We start from the raw sequence: 12,110 nt of genomic DNA, 5'->3' as shown, positions 1-12,110 counted from the left end.
AAATCATACTAAAACTTCGGCGTGAAGTGCATTGGGACATCTCAATAATCTGTGGTAATACCAAACATGGTACCTGGCATGTAAATAGTATTGGTTTTTAGCGTTATACTTTTTAGCTGTATAATTGTGCAGTAGTAGCTATTTTGTTCTTTTTATGCAAGAATAAAATGTTTTTTTTTAATATTCAAACTCCACAGAGGACAAGTCAGTAACTGTAACTTTACAATGGCATTAAAGCTATGTAAGCATGCGATAAGTATATTTCTGTAGTTGATAATGTAAGATCAACAGCAATAATTTTATTCATGTTCCTTTTCCTTCTGTTGTTCATGTCTGCTATGCCTTTATTTTGCTTCAGGACCAGCAGAAGGAGCTGAAACATCAGGAAGAATTATCCAGTCTAGTTTGGATCTGTACTAGCACACATTCTGCTACAAAAGTTATCATTATTGATGCTAATCAACCAGGAAATATTCTGGACAGTTTCATTGTTTGCAATTCTCATGTGCTTTGTATTGCTAGTGTACCAGGTAAAGACTTATGATATTTTAGCTCCAACTTTTAAGTGCACCTTGTTCAGATTTTCTTATGCAAGGAAAAATCAAAGATCAGTGTGATAAAAATATTTCTGTAACATGGCAATAAGAAATGTTTAGTTGAAGGGAAAGCTATTGGATTTCTGCTCTATTGTTCCACTCTGGAATTGGCTCTTGACCTAAAATTAACTCAAAGGTAGAGAGATGTCAGTAACTAGGACCAAGGTTTTTGTCTGCTGTATTACAAATGGTGCTGTAGTGCCACTGTTTTGTGGAATTAATAGTTTGCTATTCGGTACGAAAGTGGCTCTCCTTTTTGCCCACAAGAAACATGCAAGTTTAATCTTGTTCAGGGGCAAGGGAAACAGACTATCCTGCAGGAGAAGAAGGGTCTCAAGAAGCAGATCCCAGCCAAGTGGACAAGTCATCTCTGTGTGGAAGTATGACTAGCAACAGCTCTGCGGAAACTGATAGCTTGCTTGGAGGAATAACAGTGGTTGGCTGCACTGCAGAGGGTATTGCAGGAGCACCTATAGCTCATGATGCAAATGGTGGCTCACCAATGGCAGATAAACAGTCAGGTATGAAAACCATACACGTATCCCAGGGGTGGCAAACACCATGAGATGCAGCTGAGGAACAAATGGTGCATGTTTATTTAGTACAATAGCCTGCCTTTAAATGGTGGTGACATAGAAACAAGTAATGTGTGGGAAATGGCTTTTAAATCTGACTTGCATTGCATAATTGGAGCTGAGAGATTTGTGGAAGTGGTATCAAATGGGTGCAGACAGTTCCTTCTTTCAAATTCCTTTGAGTGAAGTCTGTCTTATGCCTGGTCTAAAGAGAACTTTTAAGTTATCCTGTATTTGACACGCTGATCTTCTCTTGACACATGACTCCAAAGGATATGGATATTTGCTTTATCCTATGAAGTCTTAATAGAGATTGAAGTATACCTGTTTACTTAAAGTGCATTTGACACCTTGTTGATACTGAAACTTCAGTAGCTTACTCTGTTTCTGATCAGAGGGTTTTTTAGATGAGATACTTGGATTGTGATTGTCTTGTTGTTACAGCTCTTCACTTACATTCTAAGTATCACACTTTGTCTGTTTTGAACAGTTCAGAATTCTCTTGCAGTTTTTCAAGTCTTTGTTCCACAGATACTGCAACTGAAAGTAATTCAGTAGATGACAACATTCCAACTGCAGAGGAGGCAACAGAAGCAACAGAAGTAAATGCAGGGACAGGAGAAGACCCAGCTGATATTGCACAAACAGGAGTCTACACAGAGCATGTCTTTACAGATCCACTGGGAGTACAGAATACAACAGAGGCATCTCCAGTGTACCAGCCTAGGTACATAGTTGAAACTTATACCTCTTAAAATGTATTTAAAAATAAAAATACTATGTTTTCAGGATCACATGGTGACAAAAGTACTACCTTTTTCCTTGTAAAGGATATTGAGGTTTATGTAAGTAGTCTTGTTATAAAATGCTCTGCATGCATGAGGTGGTGATCTGGGTACAGTCTTTTATCTGTGAAATACATAGAACATGAGTACACACACCTACAGAATGTAGTAGTGAGTGTCTACCAGTTTGTCACTAAGTCCTCTTACAGACTTGATGGCACTGATCTAGAAACCCCTTGTGAAATTTCCTGTTCTGATGTGAAACTGTCAGTTTCTCCTGACCAGCTGGTTGTTCAAATATGTTTCCTTTCTGGGAATAATCAATCTGAGTAGTTACAGCAGTGGAGAAGCTTGAAAGTAAGCAGTACTTCAAATGATAGCAAGTTTGAAAGTTTGACATCTTCACTCCCTGCATACAGGCACAACTATATTACTGGGAGGTCAGGGAGTTGCAGCGTTTTTTAAGTATTTCTCCTGCATGCCTCTGATGTTGCAACTCTTCTGCCATTGCCCCGGAGAGATCAGTAAGACTAACAGGCTTGAATGAAACCTAAACTTTCCTTTTATAAATAAATGTCCGTTTGAAGAAATTGATTGTTATTAGGTTTCTGTCTGTATGATTGATGTATTTTTATGTACAGTTACTGTATTTAAATATTTTACATACTTAAAAAAAATAACTGTAGATGCCAACAGCAATGAAGCAAATACCCATGTTATACTCTGAATAATCTGTGCACTTTATTCAATGTATTTCAACTGTTTTTTTAGCACTGACTCAGAGTTATATAAAGATGTTGCGATTTTGCCAAATGAGCAAGATCTAGTGAGAGAAGAAGCACAGAAAATGAGTAGCCTTTTACCGACAATGTGGCTTGGAACACAGAATGGATGGTAAGAAAACGATAATCTTTTAGATTCATTTAAAAAAATGATTTTTAAGGTACTTCTTGGCCCTATAGGCTGATAACTGTCTCAAGTCAAAATTAAGTGCAAAAAGCCCTCAAGAGCCAAAACCTTGTATGCTTGGCTACATTTGGGCATTAGAACTTTCAAAGAAAGTGTTTTAAGTGATTAGCAAGTTCTTTTTGGCAGGTAATGCTTACCTGTAGAAAAGTCTTTTTGTAGTGAAAGGAATGGTCTGATAGTTCTTAACCATTCAATATTATATTATGCTAGAAAATATTGCCTTTTCTTTGTAGATACATCTGCAGTAAAACTTTGTAATGTTTTAGGTATCTGGAAAAACTGTTCTGCCTGCTAATGTAGTTTTCTTTCAGTCTTTATATAGTGTTCAGTGGAATGTGTTTTCTTTTTAATTGTGGATTTCAATTATAGGGGTTTTACCTGTGTTTTTCTCCTGCCTGGTAGACCTTTCTTAGTGCTTTTAATCCTTCCTGATTTGTCTTTTCAGCCTGTATGTTCATTCGTCAGTGGCCCAGTGGAGGAAATGTATCCATGCCATTAAACTTAAAGATTCTATTCTCAGTATCGTGTAAGTCCTGAAAGAATGTCATGTAAATTACAATTAACTTCTGTTAAAGTACATGTGAAGTAGTTTTTTATTTCCTCTCTAGGTATTGGGAATGTCAGCTGCCATAAGTGAACACATTTTTTGAGGGGCAGTGGAAAATGCTTAGCGAGTGAGGAAAATTAAGAGATCTTGTATATATTGCAAATGCTGTCGCTCAAATGTTGAGTTTCTTTGTAGCTGCATACTCAAAGCAGTTAGAGGTTGTTATCCTTGATGTTTCCTTCAAGCATTGTAGCTTGGTGTATTAAGCTATCTGAACTAGATTTTGAGTCACTGTTACTGTCTGTTCTGTTGAGCAGTATTGTAGAAATCAAAACACGCAGGCTAATGCAAATATAAAAAGTATACTGAAATTTAAAATGTTTATAGTTTATTTTAAACATACATTTTTAGAAATGCAGTCTAATAGTTTATATTCTTGTACCTCCTTTCTTTTACCAGACATGTAAAAGGAATAGTATTAGTTGCACTAGCTGATGGAACACTAGCAATATTTCACCGAGGAGTCGGTAAGCATTCTGTTAGGTCTTGAAACAGTGAAGTTACAATAGTACTTTTGCAAGAAATATGCCTTTCGTAGTGTTTTGAAAATGGGTCCCCCAATGTCTGTTTTGCAGATTGTATTGAGAAATATCTCTTATTTCAATTGCAATCTCAAGTATGATGTAGATTTTTAATACTTTATTTAACCAAGCATAACACTTGGTGTAAGTTCAGGGAAATTTTAAATGCAGCAGTTAGGAATCTCCTGTTCTCTTCCTCTTGCTCTGAGACACCCAGGTTCTTCTATTTGGAATCACCACCACAGATTCTGACTCGAAAGTTCCTTTTCATTGCTTAAAGGACTACAGAGTGAATGAAGCATCGAATGTGGTATATAAAGTGTGAGAGCCTCTGGCCCACTGCTTTTGTTACTATCACCTTCTGTGCATCCTCTGCCTCTGTACCTATACAACACATAGTTACATTTCTTTATAATTTACTTGGCTGTCTGTTAACAGATGCTCTTTCACATGTTTAAGTACTTAACTCTTAAGTACCCTTATGGCATATTTAAATTCTTAAAGCACTGGCCAACGTTTCTATGCTCAGCATAGTCAAGCAGCAAGTGCCTAGCGTTGTGTGGGTAGTTGCTTGTTATGTATATATACTGATGCCTATCCAAGTAAAGCATTTAGCACTAGGTAACTTGCTGTTTTTAAAAATGTTTTGACATGTATTAAACATGAGTCATGGTTCACCCTTATTATATAAAAACAAAGTAGCAGTTGGGATGTTGGTAGTTCATACAACTAATAGCTGCTTTCTTTAATGCGGAGCTTAGACATAAATTTGTATTGACTTACCCAGATTATTACAGTGCTTTTGAGAAATGAAACTCTTAAAATATTTTGCTTTTAACTTACTTTTAAACTTATAGGAACCTATGTTTTGGTTTTTTTTTTTCATTTTTTTTATTTTGCCTCTGTCTTTAAAGATGGTCAGTGGGATTTGACAAACTATCACCTCTTAGACCTGGGCCGGCCGCATCATTCTATAAGATGCATGACAGTGGTACATGACAAAGTCTGGTGTGGCTACAGAAACAAAATCTATGTTGTTCAACCGAAGGCCATGAAAATAGAGGCAAGTTTAAAATGGTGTTTCAAATAAACGTTTTGTTTTAAAGCTATCTCGTGCTACAGCACAAACTCCTGAGTAACTCTGGAGAACAATTCTTTGTTCATCAGCACAGAAATAGGCAGACAACTTTGTTTTAGGAAGTAGTTTTAAATTTTCTTAAGTTGTTGTCATTGTTCTGGAAGAGTTTAAGATATGATGAGATAGTTTTTATTTGTAGGAAGTGATTATTTTGGGGTTTAGTTCTCCACTTCAACCTGGCGAGAAATGAGAAAATGTCTTGTAGATCCTTGCAGGTCTTGTAAGGCTAGCTCCCAGCTCATTCTTTACATTCATGCATACTTACGTATTCATTATGTTTTCCATCCCCCTGTAACCTTCTCTAGAGTCTGAACACTTTAGAGGTTTGTAAGTGTTAATCTCTCTCCAGTTAAGGAATGTTTTGTTTATGTAAGGTGTGTAAGCTGTTTTCTGCAGTGTTTTATGTATGCAAGTACAGGAATTGGCTATGTTTTCTGAAAGCTCTTAGCAATATTAGTAGTTGAGCTTTTGGTACTTCAGCTTCTGGTACTTGGTCTGAGATATGGACCAGACTTCCAGGGTGACTGCTTAGCTCTTCTGAAAATATTAAGCACCCAATTCATAAGTTCTTTGTGACAAGTTACATATGTAGGAAAACTGAAAGGAAAGAATTCATGCAATAAAGAACTGAGTTGTTTTGCTGGTGGATAGCGTGTATTCTGCAGGGGTGAGCTTGTATGCAAGAGCAAGGCTTGACAAAACTAGGAAGAAAAGCACCTTTGGGGCATACGTATTTTGTGTGTTGTCTGCAGGACCTCACACCAAAAAGGCTTCTGTATAAAACAGATGGAAATCAGAGTAGGCTGGGAATGTTATTTACATAAGAATGTAGTAGGAAATTATGGCTTTGAGATCATGCTTCAGGGCAGGGAATCAGCCTTTTTATTATTACTTTATCAGCATCACATGGTAATCGTCGCTAAGCAATGTTTTTGCTAGTAATCTCACAAATCAGGGAATGGTAGATGACTTAAGAAAATTGCTGGTATTGACAGTGTATGAGTAGTAGAGAAGTCCTTTGTACTCTTCTTTATTTCATTTTCTAATTTAAAATCCAATCTTTTGTAGAAGTCATTTGATGCACACCCAAGAAGAGAAAGCCAAGTGAGACAGCTGGCATGGGTGGGTGATGGGGTATGGGTGTCTATTCGCTTGGACTCTACTCTGCGTCTCTATCATGCGCACACGTATCAGCATCTGCAGGATGTGGACATTGAACCTTATGTAAGCAAAATGCTAGGTAAGTTGATAAGAAACTGTAGTATTCTTACACCTCTTTGTATCTGGAGCTTTCTTATTCTGTTATGAGCCAGTCAATTCCCATTGCAAACAAACTGGATGGGTGGGTGGAAGTCTAGTCAAACCCTGTTTGATGTGAAAACTTAATTCTGGAAGTAGAAGTGTAAGTCTGTCTGATAGGTCTCTGGTATAGTCTGATTCTACCAGATGTCTAAGGTGTCTCTGAAAACTCAGAACTATTGAGAAAAATGGTACTTGGGCAGGAATCAATAGATAAAGTAAAATCTTTCCCTTTATTACTAGAATGATGCCTCTTTTAGTCTGAGTGGGAAGAACCCATTACTTCTCTGCAAAAAATGCTGTTTCTTTTCCAATACAAATGCAGAATAGCAAATTCCTACTGCTGTGAAAGCTAATAAGGCTTCTGATTTTTCATTATGTTTATATAAGAGCAATTTGACTACCTACGTAACAAATATAGGTAATTGGACCAGTGGAAATCCTTCACAATTAACTATTATGCCATCAGTGTAAGGGGGGCTAGTGTAGCATACATTCCGTTTAGCTTGACAGCTTTCTTCTGCTCCCCTCATAGCATTAATGATAGTCTTTGAAACTTCTTCACTTCTTGAAGAAACAGTACCATTTATTTTTATGGGTGTGAGAAACTATTTCACACTGGTGAACTCACCATCTTTTGTTTGAAAAGCTTCCATGGCACTGGAAGCCCCAAAATAACATATTGTGCAGCATTGTATAACTGTTGTATCTTTTGTGCTTTCTCACAGTTCACATTAATTTCTTTCTATATAGATTCATGACTTAATTCACAGAAATGCTGTAACTTTTTTTATTTTACCTTTACAACTTGGATGTGCTCCTCTGCCTTATTTGTTTGAAGTGGGAGGGAATTACTTGTCAACATGAGTTGGGAGTTGAAGTTAAGATTCTGTTATGGAAGTAAAATTATTCTTGCTCATAATTTTTGATGAAAAGCATCTTTTGTTTTTAGGTACTGGTAAACTGGGATTCTCATTTGTGAGAATCACAGCTCTTATGGTGTCTTGTAATCGTTTATGGGTAGGAACAGGAAATGGTGTCATCATCTCCATTCCATTAACAGAAAGTAAGTAAAATATAAATGAATAGCACTGTGCAATATGCTGTAGTTGCAAAAATAATATTAAGGTCATTCAGATGCTTGATAATGGATAGAAAATTTTACTGCCAGGTCTGAATCTTTCAGGTTTGTAGCAGATTGGACCTGCACAATGTTTAGCACCTAATCTGTGCCCATGGTTACAATTCTGAGCAAAAAATCCTGTCTCCAAAATTGCTTGCGCTTCAATTTAAGTGAACTGGCTTGAATGCAAGAGGCACCTTGAAGCCTTAGTACTAGCAGTGTTTGTAGGAGTTGATTGCTTGTAAGAGATAGCTGTGGTGTTGTAATTAATGTTATGATTGCCATATGATCACCAGAGTAGGTTTTCCATTTGATTTGAGCAAGTTGGTATTGTTGTAGTACAATTCAGCTATAGTTTTTGAGAATTCTTCACAAAGTTTGTATAAAGGACTGGAACAGCACTAGTACCAGCTGCTTCTAAGGACATGTTCAAAGCTCTGGGAGTTCTAAACACGTTCGTTAAATAGAACACCAACTTCTAGGTAAAATTCCAATACTGTAGATCCATCTATCTGCTTAAAAACAGACCCTGAACTCTTGTTGTAGGCTGAAACTACTTGGGAATGGAGGCAAGTATTCTGATGTGGGCAGTTGAACCTTAAGAGAAGATGGTCGAGTTCAAGGGCAAAATGAATCTTACAGGTTAAGCTTTGGAAGAATTTCTCTGTAAATTGGTTGCTTGAAGCAAATAACAACAAAACAATGATACTTGTGTCTAAGATTAATAAAACATATGGACAGAAGTTTCAGAAAATAAAAAGTAGCACTGGTAGTCTTAATTGTACTGTGTTTTGTATCAAAACTAGTGCAATCTGATGGGTAGATTTTAGGGTAACTTAATAGTAAAAGGTCTTCATGTTGTATCTGCTTTGTTGAACAGCACATACATGCGTTTTTCATACTGTTCCATTACATTGTCCATCCATTCAATAAATGTCTTTTTTTGCATTGCATGAGTCTACTAGGAAAGGACAGGTTTCCTATCAAGGAATTTGAGATGGTTTAATTCATGCTTTCAAAAATTATAGCTCTTAATTTGCATCAAGCTTACTTTAATGTTTCCAGAGGAGTGTGTTTTAAAACAGTAGTGAACATGGAAAAAAAATCCCTATTTAAGTTACTTGGTTTAATTTCAGTGTTGTTAGTTGCTCGTGAGTTGGAACAACCATTTGTGGATAGCTTGATTGTGGGTTTGAGAACCCTTGTTATAAATATTCAGGGTTTCAACAGCGGTCACATCCGTGCATAATCAATTGCATATCTCAGTTCCCTAGGTCTCATTAGCAGGGCACCTTCCAGATCTGCAGATAGTGTTTCAAAAGGGCACTTGAAAACAAGAGTAGTTATATATTACTTTGGTAGTTTCCTGCCAAGGAAAGAGAGAAAGGGGAAACATTGCTAATCAATGATAAACTCTATAGCAATAAAGCACATGAAGGTGACAGTGCTTTTGTTGTCCATTTTGTACTGAAACTTTAATAACAAGATGATGTTCTTTGACTTAATATTGAATCTTCTGTATTTAAATATTTACTGTTTTAGGAGCTAAAATTTTAAGCTCTCTTATCAAAACCAAAATACAAGAATGGTGGGTTCTCATTAATCCTTCTCCTCTACTGTCGTACCTATCCATTTCCCCTTTCCTCCTTTCTCACTTTAGCTGTAATCCTCCACCAGGGACGTTTACTGGGGCTGAGGGGTAAGTGCAGATCCTGAACAAAAATCTATTTTCAGGCTTCTAATAGCCACTTTGAGGCTGTTTTCCACTCCCTATAGATTTACCCTTTGTATGTTCCTAAATGTTTTTCCACTTGCAGTTACTGCATTGCAGCAGTTTTATGTTTGCTAAATGGCCACCAATCTGCTCAGCAGTTTAGTATATCATCCTGTGTTGCAGCTGAACTTTCATACAGACTTTGTTTTTCTTCCAGCCAATGTGATACCATATCTTATAACTTTGTCATTAATCCACATCGTTTACTGTCTTGTTACAAATCACTGTTTCTTTCACTTCTTTGATAGTCTTTGGAATGGAGATGGCTTGTATGTCTAGCATGAGTACTTCTCTGTTTTAATGCATTTTAAAACTTCTCAGTAAAAATCAGATAGAATTATAATACGGTAGCTTCTTTATGCCCACGGGTGGCTATTTTTAGAGATTTTTTTCACTTGCAAGGGGATACCCTATGATTAGTTGGAATGAAGGTGTCTTTAGTTATGTTACATACATTGAATTTGCTCTTACTGAAATACATTAGAGGTACTTATTCCCTGTGAAAGATATAAAACTTTCACAAATTATTTGTTTTCCAAAAGTAGGATATTAAAATTTGGTGTTTATGCTAGACTAATAAGAATCCTGCTCCATTTTCTGATGTACTTAAAATAACGAAGCATGCAATCTTTTTTCTTTCCAGCTCTGTCTTGAATTGGCATTGCTGCCCTCCTGTTTCATTTTTATCTAAGTTGGCTTTAGCTTTTAGATGGTACCATAAGGTTTCTTAACAAATAACCATTTCTGTAATTTGTTCTTTCAAGCAGAAAACAGTTCTTTTCTTCTTTTACAGCTAATAAAGCAGCAGCAGGTTCCGGAAACCGTCCAGGGAGTGTAATACGTGTATATGGAGATGAGAATAGTGACAAAGTGACTCCAGGAACCTTCATACCATATTGTTCAATGGCACATGCACAGCTTTGCTTCCATGGGCACCGTGATGCTGTTAAATTCTTTGTTGCAGTACCTGGTGAGCTTTTTATCATTCTTCAAATTAAGTTTCTTTTTTTTTCCCCCTCCTTTGTTTCTTAAGCCTAGAGTTTTAGGCAAAGATAGCAAGTGTATGAAATTGTCTTTGGAAACTTACTTATTACTTTTTGTAAGACTTTTCTGATTCATAACTGCAGTACTGTTTAGTGGGGCAAAAAAGGGGTTGGCCAAAAAAAAAGACGACTTTTTTGCTTTTGTCTGGGGCAAGGTACTGTGGAAACTGAGTACTTGCCTGTTGAGAAGGTGGTAAACGGCTAGCTGACACAAGGTCTGATTTAAGAATCTGACGTCCTGCAGGAATGAGGAACTACTAAGGGAGAAGACCCCAGAAGAAAGAACCTTGTTTGAAAAAGCTTAAGTTTTCTAGGAGCTGTGGTGCTGGTGGAATTACCCTCTCAGCAACTTCATATACATGGTGTGCTGGAAGTAAATGACAAGTTTACTTAATGGGCTGACATGTGCTGAATCATTTCAGTTGTCTGAAGAAGTCCTTAAGTCTGTTTCAGTGTCATTGTCTAGATCTGCATGCCTGTGCTGTGAATTCTGTCAAGAGGCATTTAATTCTGACTTGCACTGAGCTGACCTGACTTCATCTCTTTAGAGAGAGGTGAAAGCAGAGCATAGCTAGCTTTTTTTTTTTTGCTGCTCGTTGTAGAGATAATAAAATCCAAAGTTAACTGTATTATTAGGCATTAGGTATGTCAGCCAACAACTAAATTACAGGTGGTCTTATTCTGTGAGATGGGGCACAAAAACGTGTTCTGTATGTTTTGATACAGGTCAGGTGGTTTGCCCACAGAGTAGTGGTGGAACAGAGCTAACGGGTGATAAACCAGCCCAAGAGTCCTTCAACCAGAGCTCCTTAAAATCAATGTTGGTGATAAGTGGTGGAGAGGGATATATTGACTTCAGAATGGGTAAGAAATACTGAATTTACAATCAGTTATAATTCCATAATGAAAGTCTTAAATAAGGTCATTAACCATATAAAAACTTCCATTGTGATTGTGGACTGCATTTCTGTGGTTAGTCAGTATGTGCGTGTTTGCTAAGTATATAGAAGCCTCTTTATTCTCATATACACACCTTCAATTTCCTCTTCTCCTCCCAGTAAACCATGACCTCTGAGAGACTACTGTTTGAGAAGGTTTATTTGAAACTCTGCTTTGGAGTCATGTACCACCTTACCTTTTATGTATTCAGCCTTATTTTGAGAAGTTAAGGTCTTCCTTCTCAAGCTGCTGAAAAATATGTCTGTAGTTAAATGACCTTTTGTGGTCAGTTTGCATATTTAAGTATTACATGAACAACACTTAAACCAAGATTTGCTCATGTTTGAGGGAAGAGGGAGAGAGTAGTTCACTGTTATCTTTAGACGCCCTTCTTATTTTGATCACTGGTTTTTATTTTTTTTGGACAGCACTTTTGCATGATCTAGCCAATAAATGATCTCTTGTGCAAGCCTTTTTATTTTTAATTGAAACTTTTGGGGAAATGTAACAAAATGAGTGTTATAATTCAATGTTTAGAATCTGCAGTGGGAGAGTTTGAAAAAAAAAGTGCCCCAAAGGAAGTCCAACTCCTGATTTTGAACTCCTTTTTGCCTTAATCTGTTTCTAGTGATCGTCGGGGGGGGGGCAAAAAGAAAACACCCAAAACAACAATAAAAATCGAACCAACCCCCCCCCCCCCCCAAAAAAAAAAAAAAAGGGCCAGCCCAAATGCTGTTATCC

The 12,110-nt window shown here is 37.0% G+C and overlaps 1 protein-coding gene across 7 annotated transcripts in view; it reads left to right on the top strand.

Annotated features, from left to right (window-relative positions):
* Positions 1 to 12,110, top strand: part of SPAG9 (sperm associated antigen 9) — a 63,047-nt gene that overhangs the window by 46,196 nt on the left and 4,741 nt on the right. For 3 of the 7 annotated variants that reach the window (XM_048064350.2, XM_048064353.2, XM_013178966.3), the window contains 12 exons: positions 359 to 530; positions 890 to 1,117; positions 1,703 to 1,898; positions 2,728 to 2,850; positions 3,371 to 3,451; positions 3,932 to 3,999; positions 4,968 to 5,116; positions 6,260 to 6,431; positions 7,443 to 7,556; positions 9,274 to 9,312; positions 10,181 to 10,357; positions 11,157 to 11,294. In XM_048064350.2, coding sequence (XP_047920307.2) covers positions 359 to 530; positions 890 to 1,117; positions 1,703 to 1,898; positions 2,728 to 2,850; positions 3,371 to 3,451; positions 3,932 to 3,999; positions 4,968 to 5,116; positions 6,260 to 6,431; positions 7,443 to 7,556; positions 9,274 to 9,312; positions 10,181 to 10,357; positions 11,157 to 11,294 — 1,657 coding nt within the window. The remainder of the gene's footprint in view (positions 1 to 358; positions 531 to 889; positions 1,118 to 1,702; positions 1,899 to 2,727; positions 2,851 to 3,370; positions 3,452 to 3,931; positions 4,000 to 4,967; positions 5,117 to 6,259; positions 6,432 to 7,442; positions 7,557 to 9,273; positions 9,313 to 10,180; positions 10,358 to 11,156; positions 11,295 to 12,110) is intronic. The other 4 variants (XM_048064355.2, XM_048064356.2, XM_013178968.3 and 1 more) reach the window with 2 other exon arrangements.

The sequence above is a fragment of the Anser cygnoides genome, chromosome 19 (genome assembly GCF_040182565.1).
Source record: "Anser cygnoides isolate HZ-2024a breed goose chromosome 19, Taihu_goose_T2T_genome, whole genome shotgun sequence".
In the NCBI taxonomy this organism is placed as follows: domain Eukaryota; kingdom Metazoa; phylum Chordata; class Aves; order Anseriformes; family Anatidae; genus Anser; species Anser cygnoides.
Note: the sequence above shows the minus strand (reverse complement) of the source record. Positions and strands in the feature narration are given on the sequence as shown.